Raw genomic sequence first — 26,020 nt, forward strand, 5'->3', positions numbered from 1 at the left:
GTGCAGTGCCTGGCTGGAGCAGCTGGGAGTGGGTCAGCCCTCATCAAGACAGCCTGCTGGGGACCTTTGCAAGGGCCAGAAGAGTTCTGAACTAAGTGCTTGGGTGATGGGAAGGGGCTGCTGGCCTTGACCTGCTCACACCGTGGTACTGCCTGCCTCAGGCACACAGCTGTGCCGTGGCTGCTGAGCCATTTGGCAGAGTGCACACGTGTGGGGCTGCAGAACAGGGTCAGTGCTCCACAGGTGTCTGCTGCCTCACGTTAGTCTCTCTGAGCATGGTCTGCTTGGAGCTCTGGGGCTGCAGGCAAGCAGGGCCTGTGCCAGACAGGCAGATAGTAGAGATGGTCTTTTCTTTTTGGTTTTTTTTCCTGCCTGATCTCTTGTCCCAGAATGACTTTAGCAGAGGATGGGGGGATTGATTGGAGCACCAAGGGGAAGGTCTGTTGCTACGAGGAATGGCCGCAGAGTTATTTCTGCTTCGCTGTTGTTCCAGATAGAGAAGCCCAAGTGCACGACAGGCTCTTGAAGAGCAGAGCAGCCTTTTGCTGTGAGCAGACTCTTACCATCAACATTTCTCTTTTTGTAGAGCTGGGACCTTGTACAGCAGACACAGAACTACCTGAAGCTGCTGATCTCCATCATCAATAGCGATGGTAAGGCGAGCTCCTTGCTCTCTCCAGAAGAACAGCTGATGGTTTTAGCCCACTGGGGATTGGTTCTTGATACAGAAGAGTCACTTTACAGAGACCTTCACTTCTCTCCCTTCCAAACATTGTAATGTCCTAGCATCTCAGAGCTCCATTTTTTTTTCTTAGAGAGAGACCTGCCAATTCCTTGAAAACCCTCTTCTCCCAGGGGTGGAGGCATGTCTGAAAACTTTACCTAATGTTTCCCTACTTTAAAGCTGAAGAGAAGAAACATTGTTCCTCTGCTTGTTGACTCTTATTTTGATGGACACCTGTGTTCTGTTCTCCCAGCCCAGGGTTTCGTTAGGTTCCTGTTTAAGTGCCCCTTCCATCACAGCAACCCCAGCTCTTTGAAGGGTGTGTATTGCCCTGTGTTGGCACCACTGTTGGACGCCCTGGCAGGCTCTGTCGGCATGGCCAACTATAGACTCTTCTGCAGTAGCTGGGTTAGAACACTGAATTTTCTGGAGAGTGTAGGAGTTGTGCCCTGTGTGTGCCTCTGCTCGGTGTGTATCAGCAGGAAGGTTGGTGAGACTGAGAAACTGTTCAGCTGGAGCGGTTTTCTCTCTGATGTGGGGATAGATTGTGATAGTGGGTTGCAGCTGGGTAGATGTATGTCCTGGGTAGCAAAGTGATGTTCATACCTAGTGACTTCATGTCCTGAACAGCTGTCAGGACCAGGCCAGCACATCACCTGGGGCTGCTGACAACCCGAGACACTCTGAGCAGTTTGTTGACTGTTGTATTCAAGACAAAATGTTCTGGCTTGGTGGCTGAGCTCTGCTCTTGAGCCTAGGCTGTGGGGACAGAGGGTAGGTTGATACTCCAGATTTGCTATAAAGAAAAGTCATTGCAACGTGCTCTTTTTCTCCCTTGTCCTTCCTGGCGCAGATGACAGCGGGCTCCTGGTGCACTGCATATCCGGCTGGGATCGAACACCACTCTTCATCTCCTTACTGCGCCTCTCCCTGTGGGCTGTGAGTACCCCTCTGCCCTGCAATGCCTCAGGGAGAGTGGGGACGTTGTTGGGGAGAGGGACTGACTGTGTCACCAGAAAGTGATGGTGGAACAGTTAATGCTCATTTTGACCATCTTGGCTTCAGAGGGGGTGTGGATTGGCTTTGATGTGGAGCCCAGCATGGTATGGTGCCATCAGACACAGTGCCATGGGCAGGTAGAGCAAGCTGGGCATCTTGATTCACCATGACAGATCATGAATTGCCAAGTCCTGATTGCCAGGGCTGCTGCCTGAGGGCTGTTCTCATTTCCTTTGCAGGATGGGCTGATCCACACATCGCTGGAGCCAGCTGAGATTCTCTACCTGACAGTGGCCTACGACTGGTTTCTCTTTGGGTAGGCACACTAAGTTTTATTCACATACCATAGAATCACTGCATGGTGGGTGTTGGAAGGGAGATCTAGAGATCACCCAGTCCAACCCCACTGCTAAAGCAGGTTCATCTTGATCAGGCCACACAGAAATGTGTCCAGGTGGGTTTGGAAACCTCCTGAGAAGGAGACTGCACATCTTCCTTGGGCAGCCTGTGCCAAGGCTCTGTAAGTGCACACATATGTAACACACATGATATGCCAGACATATGGATCCCTGCAGCAAAGAAAAAGCCTTCAGGGGGTGATCTTTGGTGTTTGATGTTGGGGCAACTCCAGTGAGCTGTGATAAGAGGGGCTGATGCCTTTTCTTACCTGGAGCCTCAGGGATATGGGCCAGTCTTGAGAGCTTCTGATCTTCTGCTGATTCTGCCTTCCAGCCTGTGACTGAGTTTCCCTTGCTCTCCTTCCAGGCACATGTTAGTCGATCGACTCAGTAAAGGAGAAGAGGTGAGTGTCTGGTGTGGGGCAGTGGCTGAGCACTGCCTTTTCTCAAGGTACTTGTTTATGGTAGCAGCATTCACTGCCTGCTTCTGGTAATATCAGTGGTCTGGCTGGGCTCTAAAAAGGTTCAGGTGCTGGAAATACGAGGTAGGAGCCTGGCCCTGTCATGTCCTGATTCATAAAGTGTGGGAGTGCTTTTCTCTCAGGCCACAGTGGTGAGTGTGAGTCTTACCAGTTCCCTGGCTGCACCATTAGTGTTGAGGCCCCTGGTGAGAGGCTGCTAGAACATGGTCTTCAGCACAGCAATGAGAAAAGATGCTGAAGGCATATAACTCCTGTGAGCTTGGAAATAAAGCTGCATAGCCTTGTGTGCTTGTCCTGAGTGCCAGCCCTCCTGCCTGGATGCTGCAGCTGCATGGGGCCTGCATGTCACCACGAGCTCACAGAGCAGCTTGTGCTGGTCCCAGTGTGTGTGTATTTGGTGGGATGTGTCTGGGGGTGCACAGATGGGGCTGGAGGCACTTAAGATCAGTGGAACTAATTATCTTCAATACTTTCACTATTTAACAGCAAAAAAAAAAAAGGTTGCTCTGACTATAGTTGCAGTACACTGCAATATCATTTTGGGATAGAAATCAAGAGCTGAGGAGTATGTCTAACCCTGTGGCTGTTCCCCTGCTCCTCAGGATCTTTCCTCAGCAGAGGATCCCCTGTCTGAACAGCAGAGCCAGGACTATGGCCTATTCTCCATCTTTCAGAGGTCCAGGACCTCTGTATTAGTGTTGTTTCCCCCATTTCATTCCTTTCCCAGAGCTCTGTTTTGGCCTGACACCTGTTTGGCCCAGGACTGGGCAGCTGCAGCAGGAGAGGGGGTGCATGGCTGCTCCCCACTGGAGGAGGAGGAGGAGGGCTGAGCTTTGTGCAGGTGCATGGAGTGTGTGGCAGGGCGGGAGCCTGGTGTGATGCAGCTGCAGTGCTGAGGTGGAGCCTGCAGTTCTCACCCTGCAGTCTCACTGCATTTGCTGCTTACCTGGGTCTACAAGCAGCTGCCAGGATAGTCTGTTTTCCATTCTATGCTGATGGCATAAGTACTTGCTGTGTGCTTGCAGCATGTGTGCAAGACATTGATAAGAAGGCTTGTCATACCCCCTCCTTTCTGGGCCTCACTGTGGAAGAGAACAGAGGGTCAAAGGAACGTGTAAGAGAAGGCCCTGGTTGGGATGGTGGCTGCAGATTTCCTGCTATCTCCTTCCTGCCAGCACCTCCCCACCAAGATAAGAAGCTGCCTGGAGCCTTGGGTTCATTTCTGAACCGCTCTTCTCTCTCCCTTTGCTCAGATTTTCTTTTTCTGCTTCAATTTTCTGAAGCACATCACCTCTGAGGAGTTCTCTGCTGTGAAGTCACAGAGGTAAGAAGCCTGTGCCTGCTGCTGGATGGGCTGCAGAGCCAGGGAGCTTGTTAGTGCTGTTCCTTTGGGGAGATGGAAGCCCTGGTGTCCTGGCCCAGATTTCTTTAATTTATTCTGCACTAGGAAGGCTGCAAAATGGGGCCGAAGCTTGTGAGGTGCCACGTTGTGCTCTGAAAAACTGCCCATGCTGAAATGTGCTGTGTGCTTAATGACTGTCCATGGCTGCTGTGGCAGGGATGAGCCCAGAGATGTGTGCTCTGGCTGAAGCAGCATCGAAGCCAGCTCCATGGGGCTCTGCTGGGGGGACTGGGTGGCTGGCTGGCTTTTAACAGGCTGCTAAACAGTAACCCCTTCCTATCTCAGGAGGGGCAGAAAGAAACAAAGCCCACCACAGAAGGGCTCTGAATAAGCACCTGTCTGCCTGCAGCCTGTTGCCACCCTCTCAAAGCACAGGGTGTGTGGGCTGGGACTGTTTGGACTGGGACACTGCACACTGGCCCTGTCCCCTCTGCCCCTGCACAGCCACCTTCCCTGCTGCTCTGATCTGCTACCTGCTACAGAGATCTGGCTATGGCCAGCCTCCCTGCAGCCCTGAGGCATGGCTGAGGTAACTTTGTCTTTCCTTCCCCAGAAGGAAGAGTTTGCCACCTGGCTTCACCCTGGAAGAGATCTGCATGCTCAGTGAGTGCTGCTGCCAAACACCCGTGCCCCTGGGTGCTGGTAACAGTGGATTGCTTGGGGGGTTTGGGTTCCCAGCCTCAATGGGAATGCTTCCCTTGGGGTCTCAGGGCATGTGGGAACTGTATGGCTTAAAGGGAGAGAAAAAGGGCAAGACCAAGCTGGTCTTCAGGTAGCTCTGTTTTCTTTCTTCTAGAACAGAGAGACCGAGGCAGCACCACAAGCCTGAGCAGCGACTTCTCCCTAGGGATGGAGAGTTCCCCTGGAGCAGCTGGGAGCTTCACCTATGAAGCAGTGGAGCTGATGCCAGCAGGAGCACAGGCTCAAGCTGCATGGTGAGGAGATAACCATACAGTGGTCTGCAGACCAAAGGGGCAGACTCTGAGTCCAGTAGAGAAGATATTTCTGAAGTCCCTCATCCTCCAGGTCTGGTGTCTGTGGCACGGGTGCCTTACAGTGGAGGGAGGAATACGGCTGTCAGAGGCTTGACTGCAACTTGTGGTGCAGAATTTCTGCACCAGGAATTGGAGACCACCCCATGTTAAAAACTGTCAGACTTCTGTGGGGATGCTCCTGGAGTTTGTCCCCTGGTGAGAGTGAAGGAGCTTTGTTTCATGTTCACCGGTTTCACTGTTAAACTCCATCCAGAAAGGATTCTGTTACTTTTAAAAGATGGTTCCAAACTACCAGAAAAAATGGCATTTGGCAGCAGGCTCCCCAGGGCAAAGCACAGACATTTAATTGCCCTAAAATGAAACTTCACCAGTTTACAGAAGAGATTATCCAGAGGAGTGTCTGCAGTTAGCAGCATGTGGGATGGGTGGCCAAGAATCCCCTCGAGACTTTAAGCCCCTCTAACAGCACGAGGTGTGTGAGCTGAAGCAGTTTGCTGCCTGCAGTGCTGCTTAGAGATACTTCTTGAGGAGAAGATGCAATTCTCAGTGCTCCCTGTTGATAGAGGGTCACGTAGGAGTCTCCAGGGGCTGCAGGTGGCTGCGGGAAGCGGGGATTGGGGAAGGTGTCTGGCAGTTCTGCTGCCCTGGGACAGGTATAGTGCTTGCTTGTAGAGTTTCTGGTGCTGTTTGGGGATTTCAGAACCTTGCTGTAGGGTTGCCCCTCTAAGTTTAATTTTTCTCTCCACTCCCTCAGCACATGTGAAGATGCTATTTTATACTGCAATTATTTTAAATTAAATCTGGGTTGTACTGGAGGCAGTTGGAAGCCCTGTGGGACTGAGCCTGCAGCCATGCTGGTGGCACTGATTCAACTTCTAAAATGCTGGAGAGTGGAAGAGAAAATCTTCCTGCAGAATTACAAAATGGAGATGGGGAGTCCCAAACTGTGTTTGCCAAGTGAGCAGCACAGAGTCCTCTCTTAACACCCAGAGCCTACCTATCCTCAGCAGGTAGAGAACAGCTCTCCACTTGCCTGGCTACAGGGTAGTAAACTGGAAGCACTTAAGTTTCTCTGAGTGCTCAGGACATTCAAACTGGAGCCTGCAGCACAAAACCCACACATGATTTTCACAAGATCTAAAATGGCCAGAGCATGCTGGAAAAGATGTGCTTTGGTGTGTACCAGGGCTCGAGTTTGCAGCGTGTCTTCTGACTCTGCTTTGCTTTCATTCCTGTTGGAGACAGCAGGCTGTGCTGGGGTTAGCTGCTGCTACCACAGGGATGGTTTGGAGCCATGCTGTGGGCATGTGCTTGAGGAAGGGAAGGTGATGAGGCTTCCCATAAATGTTCAGCAAGGGCACTAGTCACAGATGTCTTTCTGCAGGCTGTGGGGACTGTGTAGTGTGAAGAGCAGGTAGAGCTTGCTACAGGCAGGATGAGCTAGACTGTGTGTGGCATGAGTGAGGAGAGGAGAGGCTGTGCTTCATGGTGGTGTCCTGAAAACAGGTGCCCTCAAGCTCTCCCTGGAGGGAGAGGCATTTGGTTTTTAGCTGTACAAGCCTGTTTCTGCAGGCCATGTTTGGAGATGTTGGCAGCTATGATAACACAAGATGAATAATGCTTGAGAGAGGTTGTGATGTGACGTTCGAGGGTGGACACACTTCAAGAAATGAAGCGAGGATATCATGCTTTCCTCTGTACAGTGAGCTTGTCTTTAGCAGCACTTGCTGACAGTGCTGGAGACCTCAATCAAAGCTGAGATGCCATTCCAGATTCCAGGAGGAACAGCATCTATTCCCCTTCAGTTTGTTTGCTTCAGACTTTTACTTGTGTACATAGGGAAATCTTTGTCCAACTCCCTGTGGTTTTGGAAAGGGAAAAATTCTTTTGACTCTAAGGAAAACCCAGACATGTAAGAAAGAAACTCTTGTGAACATGGAGCCACAGTAACATGAATTACTCCCAGGTATGTGTGCCTGGTTGGCATGTAGCTGGATGATAACTGTGAGCTGAGGCCTGATGCAGCAATGGACAGTGAATCACGCCCGAGTCTGAATGTGCTGCCTGGAAAAGGAGACAGAGCAGCTCTGGGCTGTCGGCACAGATGGGGAGAGGACTGAAATGCACCTGCATCTGGAGTGACTGTCAGCTCTGAGCAGGCGGTCAGAAGTGCTCAGATTCCCTGAAGGGAATTCCCTGAAGGTCAGATTCCCTGAAGGGGATCACTGAAAGGGAAAATAACAGGGATGCTGTGTCCCTGTCACCCTCGTCAGTGCGCGCTGAACGCCCACGTGGGCTGAGCTACTCAGCTGATATGCTCTGTAGAGTCAGAGCAGATTGAAATGGTCTTTCCCTGCTGGGAGGCCCCTTGCTTGAGGCATTTTTACAGCTAGACTAAACAAAGCCATTGCTGTATGTGTGTGGGCTGATGCATTCTCCTGTCATTGATTTCCAAGTCACGTGGATGCTGATCTATAAAAGAGTGGGCTAAGATGGGTTGAGCTCAGTGTGCCCCCGTCACTGAGCAGTAACCTGTGACTCACGGTTCCTTGGGAAGGGAGGAGGGCAGGTTCAGTGGGAACAAGGGCTTGTAGCTGCTGGGGTAAAATCCAGCCTGTTGTGGAAAGGCTTCCTAATCAAAGTACATGGGAAAGTCAGCTTTCTCACCCAAATCTTCCATCCCACAGGAGGAAGAGCTGTGCCTCGTCACCACAAGCCGTGCTCTGGAGCAGGGCTCAGCAGTCTGAGGACAGGCTGCCTTCCACAGGGCTGGTTGAAGTCAAGTCCTCCAGCTCCTCCTCATCAACCCATTCTGATAATTTCCTGAGGATTGGAAGCAGCCCACTGGAAGTGCCCAGATCCAGGTGAGGTGGGATGGAGCATTTCTCAGCAAAATATATGGCTCTGAGAACCCGAGAGCACATGTGTTTGAATCTACCAACAAGCCTCCGAGAGGCCCATTCCTCTCTGACCTCACCCTGTGTGAAATGCTGGCTGTTAAACACAGAAATCCTCACCTCAGCCCATTAGAGGTGTGAGGAGCTGTGCTGGTACCAGCAAGGTGTGTGTTCTGCCTGTCCTCAGTGCATGCCTCAACTGCACCAGCTCTGCCACTTCTGCATCCTGCATGCTTGGAGCTCGCAGCACTTGCTCTGTCGCACGCATCCACAGGGATTTGAAATGGCTGTGTTGTGGGGTGGAGGAAGCCTTTCAAACCAAGCAGACCTCACTCTGCATCTGTCCTGTCCCCCTTTCCACCTCCTGACTTTCCTGATGCTGCAGAGTGGGGGAAAAAAACCCACTGGGTGCTGCTGGCAAGCAGAGGTGGGATCTGCTGGGAGCAAGCAGCGAGCGCTGTGCCGGCACAAAGGATTCAACCCAGAGGGCTGTGTGTTCCTGCTGGGCAACTGGGGAATGGGGACTCTGGACCTCAGCCTAATCTCATGCCATAACAAAGGATATTGTGGCACCCTTCTGGAGGCTGATGTTGCAGTAGGGCAAAGCAGAATGGTGAGCTAGGCTGAGGAAGAAAGGACAGAGCCTGTGGAGCAAACACCATGTGTTTAGGCCAACAGGGGATAAAGAGGCTCTTAGATAAGAGGTTGCTGTTAACAGCATCAAACACTTGTGTAGTCTCTGCAGGTTTTCTGATGAGTCTTTTTCTAGTGATTCTCATCAGAAACAGCCACCAGCCAAATTTTAGTACTCATCACATGGAAAATGAAATGACAAACAAGTAAAGCATTGAAAATTTATATGACTTTTTTTACCAAGTTTCTCGATTCCAGAGAAAAATCAGTCTGACAGTTGCCATAAATGTTGCTAACTGTTCTCCCTGGGGAAAGAAGTGGATAGGATGGTTCTGAGTTGTTGCTGGGGCCCACTTCTACATTCTCTGTAAGATGAAACAAAGCTCCCAAGAGAAGAAAGTACTGGAGAGAAAACAGCTTGTCTTGAGGGCTGCTTTTGTTCACAGCAGTAGTGCCACGGTTCCTGTGTGTGGTCTCGTGCTATTCCCAAGAGCTGACAGGCTGCTGAGCTGAACATTCAGCATGTTCATTGCAGCAGTGCTGTGCAAGAAATATTTCATAGTGCTTCAGCCAGACTACTCTGTGAGAGCCAAGAGGGAAAACAGAGTAGGCAGAAGAGCACCACAGGAAGGGACTGAGCGCACAGCCCGTGGGTTTTGCATTCCAGAGGCTCAGAGTTGGTAAAGCCAGCAATTGCCTTCCCTCTGGCTGTATCTGGATGAGGGGTCTGTAAACCCACTGCTGTCAGGTGCTGAGAACCTTGAGGCAGCAGGCAGGCATGGTGGGGAAGCTCCAGACTGCCAGGCCAGAGTCCCAGAGGGTGTTTTTTCCATGTGCCCAACGACCATCCCCGAGGAGGAGCTGCAGTATGCTGCTGTTGTAAGAGGTAAATGCTCTGTGAATTCCACTGTAAACATTTTTCTGACCTTTATGACAGCTTCTACCTTGGTACAAAGCCTTTGTGACCCTTCAGTGCAGCAAGTCCCAGTCCCTGTGAACTTTTGTGAGCACTGCAGTGTGAAGGGCTGGGCTTAGGGAAAAAGTACAAGATGGGGAAGCAGAGGATAAAAGGGGAGCAGATCTTTTGTGTGACCTGGAACCAAGGGGAGAGGAGAAGGGAACGTGTTGTGAGACACAACACAAAGATGGTTGGGCTGTTGCACTCGTGCTGAGTGGAGGCTATATGCTCCCCATCTCTGGTGTCTCCTGGCTTTGCCCCGTTCCTCTCCATGGTCAGGCTGGAGGAGACAAGCCCAGAGACCCTGCAGGCCATAGGGGGCATTGTCAAGGCAACGACTGAACTTGGCTTCTCCTTGAAACCAAGTCTTCTGGCACATTCCTGCTCCTTTGCCTCCTAGTCCAGTGGCAGATGAGTCAGACACACCTGCCTTCCTTGGGGTAACACTGCTAACAGCTCTGGTAGCTAAGGACTTGAGCAGTTTGTTGCCTTGTCAGATGCTGACATGACTTGCAGTTTTGGGGGCCTGAACATGGTATGTGTTCTCCAGAGAGAAAGGGTTATGTCACTCCACTTGACTTTGGTCTCCTTGCTTGGACTGTGTTGATCTGAATTTGTCTGGTGAGCAGGTAATGGATATCACATTACCCTCAGCCACCATTTTCCATGCTGAGGAAAGAACAAGTCTCATTTTGGGTGGAGAATGAGTGTATTTGTGGTGGATGGAAGGAAGAGATAAATTCTGTCCCTTCACCCTCTGAAAAATGGTGGGACTGGGGTGGAAAAGCTGGGTCACAGAGACTGATCAGGATGCCAAAATTACCTTTATCTTTACAGTGCTGCTGGCAGGTTAACACCCAAGGCTCTTAAAATGAAAAAACAACTGTACTTGACTTCCTAATCCTCTGGTTGTGCGGCCATAGCAACAAAACACTTAACCACTGCTGCAGCAGTTGAGGGGGAAAGTGTTTGCCTGTAAAGTGCCAGCAGGCACCCTTCGGGTAGTTCTCATAAACAGCCCAGTACAGGTGCTGGCAGGTAGGGGAGCTCCAGAGGGAACAGGAAGGCAGAGACAAGCAGGGCCTGGGAGGGGAACTGGGGTGTCCTGAAGTCACAAATACCAAGTCAGCCTGGGAGATCAGCCCTCCTGACAGGGTCATGCCAACAGCGTGCTGCTGCCATTGCTTCACCAGCCCATCATCTGAGTCCTCGGATCCTGAGGTCCTGAGCACCCACAAATCCCAGGATGGGACTTGTTAGGCAGAGCAGTGCAAAGGCACATTCCTGGAAGTCTTTCTAGCTCATCCCAACACAATGGTAAGATCACATCTACCAAGGGCAAACATGCATTGTAGACACTGCAGAGATTCTTTGAAGAACAGGACAAGGTGGTGGTTGTTCTCCAAGCAGAGCTGTGAGTATGGCAGATAGCTTGCACTGAACAGCACTGCCAGCATGCCATGGGGGAGCAGCTTGCAAACCATCTTCTGTGCTGGCATTTGGCACACTGATAGCCTGAGCGTCCCATGGCACGGCAGAAAATCCCTGTATCCATGTCCAGGATTTAGCCTGCGTGTACATAGCACTAATGGGGATTAACAGCTGGATAATCTCTGGTGGAATGTGCTTTTGCTAAGTCAATTAAACAAAACCCAAAGTACTGTGATCTGAAGAGTTGAGGTCTGTGGGAGTTAAATCATGGGGAATCTGCTTTGATCAACAGCCACAGAGAACTCCTTTATTTAAAGGGCTGCAGAGGGCTCAGCTGTGGGTCTGGAGGGAGTGCTGTGCTGTGAGTGCAGAGGGACACAGAAGCTGCTGTCCCCTGGCTTTGGGTGTTTTGTTGCTAGTGATAAGACTGCACATGCACTGTGTGTCCTGCTCCGTACAGCCACCTGGCTTGGAAGCTCCATCTGCAGTGTCACAACCTGGGAGAGTGACCACAGTAGGACAGGAATTGTTTACAGCAATGTTTTCTCTGACACAAAATGAGCTTGCTGCCTGACACATGACTGTGCTGCAATCAGAAATGGTTGTGCTTGCAGAGGACTGGCTGCTCAGGCTGTTAGGCACCGAGACAGCCTGTAGATGCTGCCTGGGATCCAGCCAGGGCTCTCAGTACAGCTCCCTGCCAAGTGCTCCTTGCCAACACTTCCCACGCAGAGGTGGGAAGGGCTGCCCTTTGCCCCAGGTTGCCACAGCCTGCCTGTGAGCACAGCATCTCCTTAACGCTTCAGCGTGAGGCATGGAGCAGATGCTGGCAAATGAGCTGCTTCCCAAATAGTCCAAGGTGTGTAGGAATACAGCAGGTGAGCGGGGGCAGCATGGGGCAGGAGAGCCGAGCTGCTGGCACTTGGCACCCGTCTTGGTTCCCTCTGAAGGAAGGGAAGGATCCCTGACTGTGCCTGTGCCTCTGGCATTGGCTCTGCTCTGGCAGGAGAGTGTCCGTGTGTTCTGAAATACTCCTGTCTTGTGCAGCGTGTTGCATGGGAAGCACTGACCTAATTAGAAGGAACCGTTCCAGGCTGGGAGTTGCCAGTTTATGGTCTACTAGAGATCCTTCCTCGTGTGAAGGAACAGCTTGCAGCTCATCTCTGTTTTGCTAATCTAATTTTGTTAATCTTGCACTTTTGAGGGAGTTTCTTCCCACTCGTGGACCTGAAGAGGTGGGTGTGTGAAGCCTGCTTTCATTCTCTTTCTGTCTGCCATTAGATGTCTGTGGCAGAGACAGGGACTTGAAGACTTGCTGTATCTCATCTCCCCTAAGCATGTCAGCTTGGCTGTAGTCATTCAGCTGCTTCCCAGGACCCTCTGCACTGCCCTCTCAGCTGGCCAGCCCCTGGCATGGCTGGGATGTGTTGTGAACCTGCCATTCTCACAGGCCCGGGGGACTGGTCCCCAACTTGCTCTGGAGGTCTCCCTGAAGCCCTTTTTGAGCCTCTGCAGCAAGACTTTACAGGGAGCCTTCGGGAGTAGAAATAACAGGAAGACTTTCACCTCTAGCATCAACTGGATTACATTGGAATAGAGTCACCCTCGAGCTCTGCTCTTAGTCTCAAGCCAAGCTCAGCTCTGCTGCCCTTGCAGTGCAAATGCAAGCTTTCCCCTGCCATGCCCCTCACCTGTCCCACCCAGCCCCGGCCTCAGCTGTCTCTTGAGGCTGTTCAGGATGCTCACTGGTTGGGACACTTCCTCAGGAGCCTCTCTTAAGAAGCCATTGGGGATAGAGGGGAAAATCTGCCACAGTATCTTAGCTCTGCTGGCCAGGCTCAGATCTCCAAGCTAGGAGAGAAGAGACCTGGACTCACTGCAGAGTCAATGAATTCAATCAGTTTATCAACAAGTGTTTATTCTGCTGCCTGGAGCTGAGACATGGAATTGACCCCTTGAACTGAATTACAAACGTTAGTTGTAACACAGGTTACAGCTTTGATGTCACCTAAGTTTGCACAGCTGCTTGACAGGGTCAGGGATGCCAGGAATTGTTAGAGGGAGAGAGAGCCACTGAGAGTCAGTCCTGTGGGAGTTACACAATGCTTTTATCAGCCTGTCCAAGAAAGGATTCAAGAGGTGACTTGATCCATCTCAAATAAATGGTTTAAGTTCAGGCTGCTCTTAGCAGACAACCATGCAAGGTGACCAGCAGCTGGAAGCTGAGGCCACACACCCAGTTTGCTCACTTTCTTCAGCACAGACTTACTGTGCACAAGACTAGCACAGACTGACCAGTGTGGCTGATAATGCTGAGCAGAGGGACATTTTCACTGTCCCTGGGGCCCTGGATCACGTATTACTCCTTTGCTTGCCACACCAACAGTCTCCTAGACAGGCTCCTGATGCTATTCTTCCTCTGTGAGAACTGCAGAGCTCTGCTCGGTTCTCTTCACCCAGAGATCCTGCTGTAGCCCAGGCCCTCCCTGCCATCCACACTTGTCCTCTTCAAAACCTTTGTTTCTGCCAGGCCCCAAAGCTGTCGTCTGTCATGTCCTGTCTAGTTTCAGCCATTGCCTGTAGACCTCTTCACTGCAGTAGCTGAAGGTCTTATCCCTGCAGGTGACACTCCTGATTGCCCTGTGTGCCTGTGCTGTACACTCAGGGAGGTGACATCCTTCTCTCCTCTCTGCACTGAAGGAGTGTTGCTCTCTGCTTCTCCCTGGCTTTCTACACTGTTCCCACTGTGCTGCCAGCATGGCCCTGTGCTCTGGGCCCAGGTGCTCTGCCTGCTCTCCCCCTTCACACCAATGGCCTCAGCTCTGTGTTCCAAAGGCAGGAGAGGGGTAGGTGTCACGGAACTGCCCCTGCCTTCTCCTTCCAGATTCCTCACATCTGGGGAAGGTTATCCCCATCTGATCTCCCAAAGGCCTTTCTAAGAGTATAGCTGCAGTTCTGCTTTCAGAGAAGTGCCCTCGTTCTTACCATGGCGTTACACGCTCTGGGAAAAACACCTTTCTACAAGAGGAGGTTCTTCCAATACTTAATGCCCACAGCACCTCTCTGAGTCTTGCTCCTCAGTTCATCGAGCAGCCAGAGAACAAGAGCTATACCTGGCAGTGAAGCTCTGCTCTTCCCATGTTCTGCTGTGGTGTTTTTCCAGAGCCTGAACTTCCCAGAGCGCTTGCAGGTGGCTCAGGACCACGCTCCAGCCTCCTTCAACTTGGCTGTGTTGATCAGACTACTTAAATGGCAGACTTGGAATTAGATGGAGGTTGCAGATAAGTCTCCTGCTGTGCATCTGCCCCCGCCCTTGCCTCCCAGTCTGGCTGAGGTCCTCCTTGCTGTGGGAGATTCTGTCTTTCTAGCTGTTCTCCTGGTCTCTTGGGGAGCAGCCGCAGTGCGCCACTGCTATTCTTAGCTGTGAAGCCAGCATGCAAGTACCTGGCCCGGCAGAGCTGGAGCTGGTGTGCTGCTCTCTGCCCAGCACATCCCAGATAAATTATCCAGAAGATCTGGGTACTGTGTAATTGAGTAGCTCTGCCACTGGCTGTGCTTCCAGCTATGTACACTCCGCTGTGCAGCGGGGCACAGTAATTGCTTGCTCCCTGGAAGCCAAGAGCTCTGGCTTTGTCTGAAGTGATTGTGCTCTCTCCTCTCAGATTTTGGAGGGACTCCTCAGATTCACTTACCAGATTTCATGCTTCCCCCTTTCCTGGTGGGAGGTTGCATACATCAATCCATTATCCTCCCTTGGCTATTTTTCCTATCCTAAAGATGTTTTGCCACTTGGTTTCTGGCGCAGTCCGTTCTTCTAACACAGGAATGAAAAGATCTTCAGATGCTGGGGGTGGGGAGGTGCCCTGGGGATGTCTTGAGCAGTGACTAGCTCTGTTCACATCTGCTCTTAATGCCTCAGGAGTCATCTGCTTCCTAACAGCTGCCGGACCAAGGATCTCTAAGCCTTTCTCAGCACTAACCGAGCCACAGCCTCCATTCTCCATCAGGCCTCGCCGCTGCCCTGGGATGTGCTAACAGCTACAGGCACCCACAGGGGAATGCCCCTTGTCCACGTCTGCGAGGGATCCGGGGCAGTGCTGCACCTCGCTGAGGGGTTCCACAGTGCCCCAGCATGGCCACCTGCCCCTCGCTGCCTCAGCTTGGCGCGCCCCAGCCTGGCTCTGCCCCGGCTCTGGCAGGAGAGGCTTGGCGCGGGCCGCAGCCAGCCGGGGAGCCGCATGCTGCACGCTGCTTCCCCGTATGTGGCAGCCGCTGGCGGCCGGCCCGGCCGCGTGCCTGCAGGCCCTGACTGACGGCGCCGTCTCCCTCTCTCTCTGCCGCAGATCGGCCGACCATTCCCTGCCCGGATCTTCCGTTTCCACAGACTTTGGCAGCTGGCAGATGGTGACAGGGTGCGGCAGCATTCGGGAGCAGGCGATGCTGAGCGCCGACGCCTCTCTCCCTTGCAGCTTCCCGGATGAGTTCCCTAGCACTTGCCTGTAAGTGTCTCCACCGCAGGATCTCCCCTTGGGTCTCTCTCGGCCGTGAGCGCCGCGGCTTCATCACCCCGGCACTTTCAAAGAAGCCTGAGAGCCCGTAATGAGCTGTGCTGATTTCCCTGCCTTGATGCTTTCCATCCACAAGCTCGGCCGCTGAGCGCTCTTGGCGTATGCTGAACTCAGGAAGAAACCTGCATTTTCTCTGCCTAATGACAGGGGGGCACTTTGCTTTCTGTAGGAACAAGAGGCTTTTCTCTCTTCCCTGAAGACACTGAATTTGGGGATAATTGAGTGCATCTGGGGATGCATGCTTGTCAGGGCAGGACTGCTAACCCAGATTTACTTGCTTTTGGATCTTGCTCATCTGCAGCTCCCTGCGTGGGTCACATCCTTGCTGCAGTCAGAGAGGGGCTTTCCTTCCAGAACCCCAATGTTGTCTGATCAATGTACAGCACCATTTGCAAGTGCTGTGTCTGGCCAGTGCAGAGCTGCAGTCCTGCCATGCCCTGCCATGCAAAATGGCTGGGAGGCAAATGTTCCTCCCCAAATAGAAAGGCACCTCTGTGGAAGCTTGAAAGACAGGAGATGCACTTTAATTGCTGTTAGAGAACCTCAACTTTTGCCTGCAGGCTGCCAGCTCTCAATCAAAGCACTGAAATGGCAGATCGGGGCTGTGCTGGAGCTGTGCTGCTGAATGCTTGTGGTCTCTTCCCAAGACCTGAGTGTGTGCTGTGGAGGCAGAGAGCAAGCAACCTGAGAACCAGCATCTCCTGTGAACCAGGCTCTCTGTGGCTGTGTGCTGTGCCTCTGAGCAGAGCACAGCAGCTGCCCCCCAGTCAGGGTGAAGCTGCAAGACCCATGAATTAGCACATCAGAATATCATGAGAGATGTCAGAGGTGGACTGGTCAGGATCTGCTCTCCTCCTACAATGAGGCCTCACTGAGTTGGACTGAAGGGTGGGAATCTGAATGAGTGACTGCTTCACCGTGCCCTGAGCCTGGCTGTGCAAACTTGCTGCCCTTGGAGTTGGAGCCAATGTCAGAATAGGGAATTCATTGGAGAAATGTGAAGGGAAGCTGAGCTCTCAGCCTGCCCGTGCTGAGAGCACAGGCTCGTGGGGTTTGGAGTGGGGCTGCTTAGGACAGGCTCAAAGGGAGGGGAGCAGCAGTGCTGCTTCTGCCTCAGGTGTGCAGCAGATGCTGCAATGCCCTGCCCTGTTCAGCTCTGGGCTGGAGCTGTGGGGTACTGGGGGCTGGTGACCCCTCAGCTGCAGGGGCCAGGACCAGGTGCTGTGTGCAGGGATGAAGAGCTCCCGAGGATGTTACATCAGGCTTGACCCAGGACCTTTACTCTCTTTCCTCTGCCTCAGCTCTGTTTGCTCAGGAGACCATTGTGATTTTTATCCCAGTTTTTCACAGCCCAGCACAGGATGAGAGTTTTTTTGACAATTCAATTCCATTTAAGTTCCCACTTTCCATCTCAGCTGGCAGCAGCTCGCTGAGGGTTCGCGTTTCACAGCCTACTTCTTGTGCTTGTGCGGGGCTTGTCAGGGCTGACTTTGAGCTGGGGCTTTGACAGCCTCCTCTCATGCTGCACCCCGGGCAGGCAGGCTGTAGGAAGTGTAGCGGGGCAGAGTGCTGTGGGTTTGGCAGGGAAGCACGACCTGCCTCCCTGCCTGAGCTGTGCGGGGTGGAGTGGAATGGAATGGAATGGAATGGAATGGAATGGAATGGAATGGTGCAGGGCTCAGCATCGGGCAGCCTGACCCTGCAGCTTGGAGTGGCGCTCTCTGTGAAAGAAATCTAAAAACCTACATGCAAACCGAGGTGTGAGAGGCAGAAGCTGCGGGCCCTACCTGCTGCACACCCTCACCTGGCTCTGCCTGCGACGCTGTGCTCACGTGCCAGTCGGTCCTGCTTTCATCGAGCTCATTTTTAATGCTAGTAGGTTTGTGAGCTCCACGTCCTAATTAGGTTGTCAAAAAAGCATCTTTTTAATGTGTTTAGTTATGTTGCCTTTTTCCTCTGCCCTCTGGCTTCTCTTTATTATCAGACACTGTAAACAGGGGCCTGGTTGGCTGCCTCAGCATCGCTTGCTGTTTATAGGCCTCCCACCATATCCTCTTGCTGCTGTTTCCGGACCGAAGCTGTTGGCTGTGGGTGGTTAACACTTCCATTCAAATGAGCTGTGCCAATTTATAGCCAGCCCAGGCACTGGAGAGATTAAAGAGAATTTTTGATGGGGAAGGTTTGTGCTGTGCCCTTGGAGCGACCTTTGAGGAATGTCTTATTCTCTCTGGGAGCCACCGGCACATCACAGAGGTGCTGCAGAAAAGGGCTGTTTCAGGTCAGAGCACTTGAAACAGCTGCCCAAGACCCTCATCTTTCTTTCCCCCGCTCCCTGGGATGAAATATCCCCTCTGCTCTCTTCCCCCTGCCTCTCACCAGGTGTGTGGATCAGCTGGAGAGGAGAGCAATCCCAGGGGAAGCTGTGCCCTACTCTGCACGCAGCCTTCCTGCTGGCAGAGCAGCCATGCCGGGGAGCAGAAGCAAAATGCTGCTCACCCCTCCTCGTTCTGGGGCTGAAGTGCTGCTTGGGGCTTTGGTCGCCTTCTCTGCCCCCTCTCATCCCCCCTTCCCCAAAGCTGCCAGTGCTGGCACAAGTGGGGGGCTGAGGCAGGTGGAATTGAGGGATGGTTCCAAATAGGTTGGAAGCGAGTGTCCAGGCAGGGCACAGGGGCCAGGCGTGGTGGGGAAGGCCATGCAAGGAGGGGAGGGAGCAGCCACTGGGCACAAGCAGCATGTTCTGTATGAATCGTAAGCTGGGGAGAGACGTGAGTGAGGGTGAAGGAGGAGACCCAGGTGAGAGCAGGAAGCTGGGGCTGCAAGAGGTTGCAGGGGACAGCGTGGCATTGGGTTGGGCAACGGGACAGTGGCACCAGCTGCTGTAGGCTTTGCCCCTGGAGCCAGCTGAGCACCACGGCCTCACCGGCACGGTGGCCATAGCCCCATCTTCCTGCCCCACAGCGGGATGGGCAGAGAGCTGGCTGCGGTTGCTGACCTCCCCTTTCTTTTCCCCTAGGCTGGTGTCGGCGAGCGACCGCGAGTCCCGGCTGGAGGAAGTGCGTTCTGCCTTTGTGGCCAGCTACAGCCGGACCATCGGCCTGAAGGCCGTGCCCCCCAGCCCTTCGGGGGCCATCGGGGGCCTCCTCGAGCAGTTCGTGCGGGGCGTGGGACTGAGAGGCAGCAGCACGCTCTGAGCACCGCCTTACCCTCCACTGCCTGCAGAATCGGGGCTGGTGGGACCCCCCGGCCGAGCCCTGGGAGACACCCCCTCTCCTTCCCGGTGCGGGCACCTGCGGCACCCACCGCTCGCTGCCGACCGCCCCTGCCCGGGGCCGGGGGCCGCGGGGAGCCCGACGAGTCTCTGCAGTAAAGAGCCCCGAGCTGAGCCCTGTCCTGCCTCCTGTCCGGGCTGCGGGCGGGGGGCGCTGCGGGGGAGCTATAAATATCCCGGCCCACGCTCCGGGAGCGGCGGCACCGAAATAGCACCGAGCCGGCACCGGCGGGGCGGGAGCCGGGGCCGAACCGGGCTGGGGAGCGGAGCTGGTCCTGGGGGGTTGAGCCGGGAAGGGACGCGGCACCGGGGCTGAGCCTGGGTCGGAGCCCCCCTGTGGCCGCAGGCCGGCCCGAACTGAGCCGTGCCGGTGCTGTGCCGTGCCGTGCCGGTGCTGTGCCGTGCCGTGCCGGTGCTGTGCCGTGCCGTGCCGTGCCGGTGCTGTGCCGTGCCCGCCCCCGGGCGCGCCCGCCTCGGCGTGGCGGGAGGAGGCGGCGCGGAGCGGCGGCGGCGGCCGGGCGGGGATGGCGTCTCCGGGAGCGCTGGAGCCGGCGGCCGGCAGCGTGCCGGGCACCAAAGTGGAGCTCACCGTGTCCTGCCGGTGAGCCGGGGGGAGCGGGCGGGAGCCGGTGTCCCGACACCGCGGGGGCGAAACGCGAGGGGATGCGCCCGTGTCCCGCAGCGTCCCGCTGCCCGCCGGACAGACCCCGGGGCGAGGGGGTTGGGGGTGGTGGCTGCGGGTCCCTCTCGCTCCCCGGCCGCCGCTGGGTGCCACGACGTGTGCCCGACGCCCCCGTGCTCGCCCGCCGTCCGTGGGGAGAAGTCCCGTCCCCTCCGCGGGTCCCCGGGGGAGGCTGGCACCGGGCACGGCTCCGCGGCGCGGCTGCTTGGCGGCTCCGGGGCGATGCTGCCGGGGCGATGCTGCCGGGGCGATGCTGCCGGGGCGCCGGGGGACGGGGCTGGCTGCGGGCAAGTGGCCCGGCAATGCCCGCCCGGAGCGGGTGAGCGTGGGTCAGGAGTGGGTCAGCATCGGGCCATGGTGGGATGGGGTCTGTGGGCTCGGGGCTGCTCGGTGCCTCTGGCTCTTGCCTGAACCAGTCTGTCACTGGCTAAATATAGCCCGGCAGCAGCATCACTTCCCTCGCTGCCCATGGCCGGGGGTCCTGCCCGCAGGGAGCAGCACCAGCCATCTCCTGGGCACTGGCATCCCTGTGCGAGGGGTCAGGGGAAGCCTACAGCCAGCACTGCCAAACCTCCTGCACATCCCTCAGCCCTGCAAACTCCAGTCTTGGTCAGGGGCTGCCGCATCCCCTCACCATGGCTGGGTCCCTACCCTCCCTGACAGCCCTTCCGGGCAGCAGGCATTGGTGCTGGGGGGCTGTGAGCTTGGGAGCTCTGACAGGGGCTGAGACTCACTGCTGGAGATGGCCCAGGACAGGGAGGGACAGCACTTTTGCAGCTATCCAGGGGCTCAGCCCCATCCAAGGCTACTGAGGGTGTCTCTCCCCTGTGTGCTGCAGCCAGGGGAGCTGGCTGAGCCCCTCAGCCCCCAGCCATGCCCCAGCCCACCCTGTGCAGCCACCCTGGGCGTGCAGGAAGGATTCCAGCAGAGCTGGTGACAGCCCCTGGCACTTCCTGGTGTCACAGCGTGCGCAGGACAGGGATCAATCGCTCTGCTGGTGGCTGTCGGGGTGCGGAACTGGGCCCTGGCAGCTGCCAGTCCCTGCTCTAAGGGTCTCCTTTCTTCTCGCTTCTGTGCCCCACCATTAGCCCCACTCCTGCTGCTGGGGTGCAGCGAGCACTCAGACAGAGCTGGCAGCATGGGGGAAGCGTTCAGCCTCTAAATAGGTTCCCTGCTACATTCAATCATTGTCAGTGCAGGAGACACTGGTCCCTACTTGCCCCACTGTCCCTCCAAACCCTGCCATGGGAGCCAGCACGTCCCCCCAGGCTGTCAGGGCTCTTAGCCTTGGGGGCTAGCATGGCCTTCTGGCATGGTGTCATCCCAGGATCGGGGGGTGGGGGGGGGGGGCCGGAAATGGGGGCTTGCTGTGGGGCTGAGTAGGTGGCACCCAGAGTGACTCACACTTGGCTCCATATCCCCAGGAACCTGCTGGACATGGACACCTTCTCCAAATCTGACCCAAGTGGGTGGCTTGGCAGGGCTGGGCAGGGGGCATGGTGTGGCACAGCACAGCCTGGCACAGCATGGCAGCCCAGCTCTGCCCCTCTCTGCAGTGGTGGTCCTCTTCGTGCAGGGCTCGGGGAGCAGCGAGTGGAAGGAGGTGAGTGGGGCCCCTCTCACTGTGTCCCAGCCCTGTGCCAGGGGTGCTGCTGCCCCCAGTGCCCCTGCTCCTGCCTAATCCCTGCCTGGGTTAACTGGGCCCATATGGCCGCCCATGCTCACGCTAATGATCCCGCTGCATCCACGCGGCTGATCCAGCCGGGCTGGCAGCTCTAATCCCCCGCCAGGATTAGCACCGAGGCAGCTACAGTGGGGAGGGGTCCTGGGGGGGCCACCCTCACCCCTCTCCCCACAGTTTGGGCGCACTGAGGTGATCGACAACACCCTGAACCCCGACTTTGTCCGCAAGTTCGTCCTCGACTACTACTTTGAGGAGAAGCAAAACCTCCGCTTTGATGTGTGAGTAGGGGAAGGGCTCAGCCCTGTTCAGGCTGCCACAAAACACCCAGTCAGTATAAATTAGGATAACGAGGATACAGCTGCAGCAATAAGGCTGGATGCATGGGGAAGTGGGGTTACACCCGGGGCACCCCGAGGACACCAGCTCAGGGCTCTGCTCTCACACCACCAGCTACAACGTGGACTCCAAGAGCTGCTCCATTTTAAAGCAGGTGAGCGCAGCCCATGCCAGGGGGATGCCCCAGTGTGATGCCATGATGGGGCACCCTGAGGCTGTGTCCTCTGTGGGTGCTGTTGGGGGGGCACAGGTGCCCCTCAGAGGGCTCTAACCGTCTCTCCATCTCTCCGTGCCCCATGGGGACTGGCAGAAGGTAGGTGCCCATCACACACCAGCCCTTGCTCTGACCTGGGAACGCAGCCCTCATGGGGGTGCCTGGTGGGGCAGAATGGGGGTGAGAACACAACATAGGGGTAGCTTTTGGGATGCAAGATGGATATGGGGTGGTCCAAGGAGTGCAGATGGGTCTGGGGCAAGTGAGGCAGTTCTGGCAGGCCACAGTGTGGGTCTGTGGTTGTGAGATGGTCCAGGGGGCACAGAGTGGGCCAAGAGCACAGAAGTGGGCACCTAGGGTGATCCCAGGGGGTTCAGGGTGGGTCCTGGGCTGAGGGGTAGCTCTTGAGGCACAAGGTGGGTTTAGAGCACTCGGTGTGGCCCTGAGGCAAGGTGGTGGCAGGTCCCGTGGGTGCACTGGGAGGGTGACGGGTGGGTGTGTGTGGGGGGGGCTGCAGCAGGAGCTCTTAGGTCTCATGGTGCTGTGCTTGGGGTGCAGGACTTCCTGGGGCAGGCGTTTGTGGCACTGGGGGAGGTGATCGGGACCCAGCGGGGCCGCCTGGAGAGAGCCCTCACGTGAGTCGTACCCCATGGTGGGATGAGGGGAGGTCTCACACCATGCCCTCAGCCACTTGCCCCAGGAGACCTCTCCCTGCATGTCCCCTGACAAACTGCAGCCATGGCACAGGGGCCCCAGCCCTGACCTCACCTCCTGCCCATCCCATCCTTCCTGTCTCCAAGCTGACCTGGCACCTCTGGTCCCAGGGGGGTCCCAGGGAAGCGGTGTGGGACCATCCTGCTGCTGGCCGAGGAGCTGAGCAATTGCCGGGTGAGCGCCCGTGTCCCGGGCAGCTGCTGGGGCTGGGGGTGAGGAGGCAGCCAGCAGTGACGGTGCCTGTCCCCAGGACATTGTCACCATGCAGCTGTGCGCCAACAAGCTGGACAAGAAGGACTTCTTCGGAAAATCCGACCCCTTCCTCGTCTTCTACCGCAGCAACGAGGACGGCACGTGAGTGTGGGGCCCTGCAGGGCGGGCAGGGTGCCGGTGTCACCGTACGGCGTGCCCCGACCCTGCCCTGTCCCTGCAGCTTCACCATCTGCCATAAGACAGAGGTGGTGAAGAACACGCTCAATCCAGTGTGGCAGCCCTTCACCATCCCCGTGCGCGCCCTCTGCAACGGCGACTACGACCGGTACGGGCACGGGGACGGGAGCAGCAGGGCCTCTCTCCGTGGGTCTGGCCCCGCGGCAGCAGGCAGCTCAGAATTGGGTCCTTGTTGAGTTGCTTTTTTTATTTCCTTTTTTTGCAACCCGAATTACATAAAGGCATCCCCCTCCTTTGCAGGGCCCCTGCCATGACCCAAATTCCCCGCTTCCCTCCCGGCAGAGGTGCAGCCAGCTCTGCCAGTGGCTGGCGGGCAGGGTGCTGCTGCAGGCTGGGCTGTGGGGATGGGGATCCCCAAACTGGGGGGCTGGGGGTGGCCGTGCCAGCCAAGCTGATGGCTCACCCTCTGCCCACCTTTGCTTTCAGGACGGTGAAGATAGATGTGTACGACTGGGACCGGGATGGGAGGTGAGGCCATGACTGTGGGATGCTGGGGGACATGAGGGTGCTGCCGTCACTTTCTGGGGTGCCCCTCACTGAGGTGTCTGGCCATGCCAACCCCATGATCCTCCTGCAGCCACGACTTCATTGGGGAGTTTGCCACCAGCTACCGCGAGCTCTCCCGGGCGCAGAGCCAGTTCACGGTGTACGAGGTAGGGCAGGGGGCTGGGCCAGGGGGCTGGGGAGCATCCCCCCCAGCTCTGACCCACTGCTGTGCTCGTAGGTGCTGAACCCCAGGAAGAAATGCAAGAAGAAGAAATATGTAAACTCTGGCACTGTGAGTGGGGCTGGGGCATTCCTGGGGCTCCTGCGTGTGTGGGGCCGGGTCTGACCCCCCACACTGTGCCTGCCATGGGGAAAGGAGCCCAGGTGTGACCCCCGTGCCTGCAGGTGACACTGCTGTCCTTCTCAGTCGAGTCCGAGTTCACCTTTGTTGACTACATCCGGGGCGGGTGAGTGGGGGGCTGGGTGCCCCCCAGCTCCCCGAGACCTCCCACGGGCGAGGGTCTCGGGGCAAGGACGGCGGCGATGGCGCAGGTGCAGCCTGGGAGTGACAAGCGGGTGGTGGGGCTGGGGAGGGGGTGAGAACAGCCGGCCTGGGCTGTGGGGCGCTGGCTGGGGAAGGGGAAGGCCCAGGCAACGGGTGGCACGGTGGGGAGGACATGCCATGCCGTGGGGCTGGCAGCCTCCCTCGCTCTCCCCCCCAAGGACGCAGCTGAATTTCACCGTCGCCATCGACTTCACGGCCTCTAACGGTGAGTGGCGCGGTGCAGGGAGGGTGCCAGTCGGCGTGGAGGCGAGCTGGGTGCCATGGGGTGCTGTGCCGCAGGGATGCCGTCGCAGCCCACCTCGCTGCACTACGCGAGCCCCTACCAGCTGAGCGCCTATGCCCTGGCACTGAAGGCAGTGGGGGAGATCATCCAGGACTACGACAGCGACAAGCTCTTCCCCGCCTACGGCTTCGGTGCCAAAGTGCCGCCCGACGGCAAGATCTCCCACCAGTTCCCCCTGGTGTGCCCCAGGGTGGGGGGAGCACCGGGGTGGGGGTACCCGCAGCAGCACAGGGGGGTATAAGCACCCGCTCTGGCTGCATCCTGCCCTCAGAGCTGTGATCCCCCTCCATCCCCATCCCCCAGAACAACAATGTGGACAACCCCAGCTGCGCTGGCATCGAGGGAGTGCTGGAGTCCTACCTCCAGAGCCTGCGCACTGTCCAGCTCTACGGTCCCACCAACTTTGCCCCTGTCATCAACCAGGTGGCTGGGTGAGTGCTGGGGCACTCTGTCCCCTTTTGCTGTCCCCAAATGCTACAGGTCCCATGGCAGAACCAGCTGCCTCACGCTGGTGGGGTTGCTGGAAAGACCCCATCCCTTGTCCCCACAGGGCAGCCGCCCAGGTGACAGATGGTTCGCAGTATCACGTCCTCCTCATCATCACTGACGGCGTCATCTCTGACATGCTGCAGACCAAGGAAGCAATTGTCACAGTGAGTGCACCCTCATCGCTGTCAGGCCACCCCATGCTGGGTGCTGCCCTAGCTGCCACCCTGCCTCTGCTCCACAGGCTTCTGCCTTGCCCATGTCCATCATCATCGTGGGAGTGGGTCCAGCTGAGTTTGAGGGTGAGCTGGGGCTTGGAAACACCAGGGAAAGAGGATAGAGACACCATCCCTTCCTCCAGAACACATCTTGGAGGAAGGGATGGTGTTTCCATTGCTGGTGGCCACGCCACTGCATCTTGGTGACACCAGCTGCCACCCCACAGCCATGGAGGAGCTGGATGGTGACGAGGTACGAGTGTCTTCCCGGGGACGCTACGCTGAGAGGGACATCGTACAGGTAACACTGGCACTGAGCCTGGTCCCACCACGAGTGAGAGATGCTCAGCCCCTCACAGACCCCCGCAGCCACAGGGCTGTTCCCACCCAGGATACAAACTTCTTTCCCCCCAAGTTTGTGCCGTTTCGGGATTACGTGGATGACTCGGGAAACCAGGTGCTGAGCATGGCCCGCCTGGCCAAGGACGTGCTGGCTGAGATCCCTGAGCAGCTGCTCTCCTACATGAAGACCCGCGACATCAAGCCTCGGCGGGCTGACCCCCAGTAGCCACGTGCCCTGAGGCCAGCCAGTGGGGCAACGACATGCGGCACTTTCTGCCTCTGGCCAGGGCTTAGCCGTGGAGATGTGGCCCCTGCGAGGGCGATCGTCGGCCGCTGAGACCCTCCTCTCCTGGCAGCGAGGCCGTGGGGCTGCAGGTCCCCGGCCGGCAGCGATGCCCCGGACTGTCCGTCAGCCCCGTCGGGGTCGGTGCCCGGCTTACGGGCTGTCGGGGGGACACGCTGAGGCGGGCGGCCGGGCTCCTTTCCCAGGGGAGGTGGCTGGCCCCGGGGCTGGCTGCATGCGGGGGGTCCCGACCCCGCCGGCTCCTGCCTGCGCCCCGCTCCCGCGGCTCAGTCCGCCCCGCCGCCCGCCCCACGGCCGCGGCTGCCGGGGCGGCTCTGCGGGAGGGCTCTGTACCGCGTTACCGACTGCCAATAAACCGCAAGGACCGTCCCTGCTGCCCTGCCCTGCCGTGCCGTGCCGTGCCGAGCCGAGCCGGGCTGCGCCGTGCCGGGCTGCGCCGTGCCGGGCTGTGCCGAACCGGGCTGTACCGTGCCGGGCTGTGCAGAGCCGGGCTGTGCAGAG

At 56.7% G+C, this 26,020-nt stretch overlaps 2 protein-coding genes across 10 annotated transcripts in view; both read left to right on the plus strand.

The window, feature by feature from the left end:
• The window catches only part of MTMR14 (myotubularin related protein 14), a 29,202-nt gene extending 10,333 nt beyond the window's left edge, over positions 1–18,869 (plus strand). For 3 of the 5 annotated variants that reach the window (XM_062008050.1, XM_062008053.1, XM_062008054.1), the window contains 10 exons: positions 587–653; positions 1,578–1,663; positions 1,963–2,039; positions 2,489–2,525; positions 3,857–3,927; positions 4,559–4,608; positions 4,802–4,940; positions 7,688–7,864; positions 15,263–15,418; positions 18,501–18,869. In XM_062008050.1, coding sequence (XP_061864034.1) covers positions 587–653; positions 1,578–1,663; positions 1,963–2,039; positions 2,489–2,525; positions 3,857–3,927; positions 4,559–4,608; positions 4,802–4,940; positions 7,688–7,864; positions 15,263–15,418; positions 18,501–18,678 — 1,038 coding nt within the window. In that variant the 3' untranslated portion in view covers positions 18,679–18,869. Of the gene's footprint in view, positions 1–586; positions 654–1,577; positions 1,664–1,962; positions 2,040–2,488; positions 2,526–3,856; positions 3,928–4,558; positions 4,609–4,801; positions 4,941–5,031; positions 7,663–7,687; positions 7,865–15,262; positions 15,419–18,500 lie in introns of those variants that run through there. The other 2 variants (XM_062008051.1, XM_062008052.1) reach the window with 2 other exon arrangements.
• Positions 18,870–19,236: 367 nt separating this feature from the next.
• On the plus strand, positions 19,237–25,858 carry CPNE9 (copine family member 9). 5 transcript variants are annotated; one of them, XM_062008056.1, is made up of 20 exons: positions 19,237–19,356; positions 20,862–20,902; positions 20,994–21,040; positions 21,296–21,399; positions 21,572–21,611; positions 22,230–22,306; positions 22,496–22,559; positions 22,636–22,739; positions 22,819–22,923; positions 23,262–23,303; positions 23,413–23,488; positions 23,560–23,613; positions 23,727–23,788; positions 24,045–24,091; positions 24,166–24,347; positions 24,473–24,600; positions 24,720–24,822; positions 24,900–24,957; positions 25,101–25,174; positions 25,265–25,858. In XM_062008056.1, the coding sequence occupies exons 1-20, from the start codon at positions 19,280–19,282 to the stop codon at positions 25,439–25,441; spliced, it is 1,662 nt and encodes a 553-aa protein (XP_061864040.1). In that variant the 5' UTR covers positions 19,237–19,279; the 3' UTR covers positions 25,442–25,858. The 5 variants fall into 5 exon arrangements, with proteins under 5 accessions (XP_061864040.1, XP_061864041.1, XP_061864042.1 ...); XM_062008057.1 differs by having other exon boundaries at positions 25,289–25,858; XM_062008058.1 differs by having other exon boundaries at positions 21,350–21,399.
• Positions 25,859–26,020: the final 162 nt, after the last annotated feature.

Source organism: Colius striatus, chromosome 15 (genome assembly GCF_028858725.1).
Source record: "Colius striatus isolate bColStr4 chromosome 15, bColStr4.1.hap1, whole genome shotgun sequence".
NCBI lineage: Eukaryota > Metazoa > Chordata > Aves > Coliiformes > Coliidae > Colius > Colius striatus.

What these genes read in the sequence shown, in the direction of transcription:
- CPNE9 (XM_062008056.1), top strand. Translation starts at nt 19,280, where the DNA reads ATGGCGTCTCCGGGAGCGCTGGAGCCGGCGGCCGGCAGCGTGCCGGGC. An exon ending in CTTCTCCAAATCTGACCCAA is followed by an intron (nt 20,903 to 20,993) that starts GTGGGTGGCTTG and finishes CCCTCTCTGCAG; the next exon opens with TGGTGGTCCTCTTCGTGCAG. An exon ending in AGGAGCTGAGCAATTGCCGG is followed by an intron (nt 22,560 to 22,635) that starts GTGAGCGCCCGT and finishes GCCTGTCCCCAG; the next exon opens with GACATTGTCACCATGCAGCT.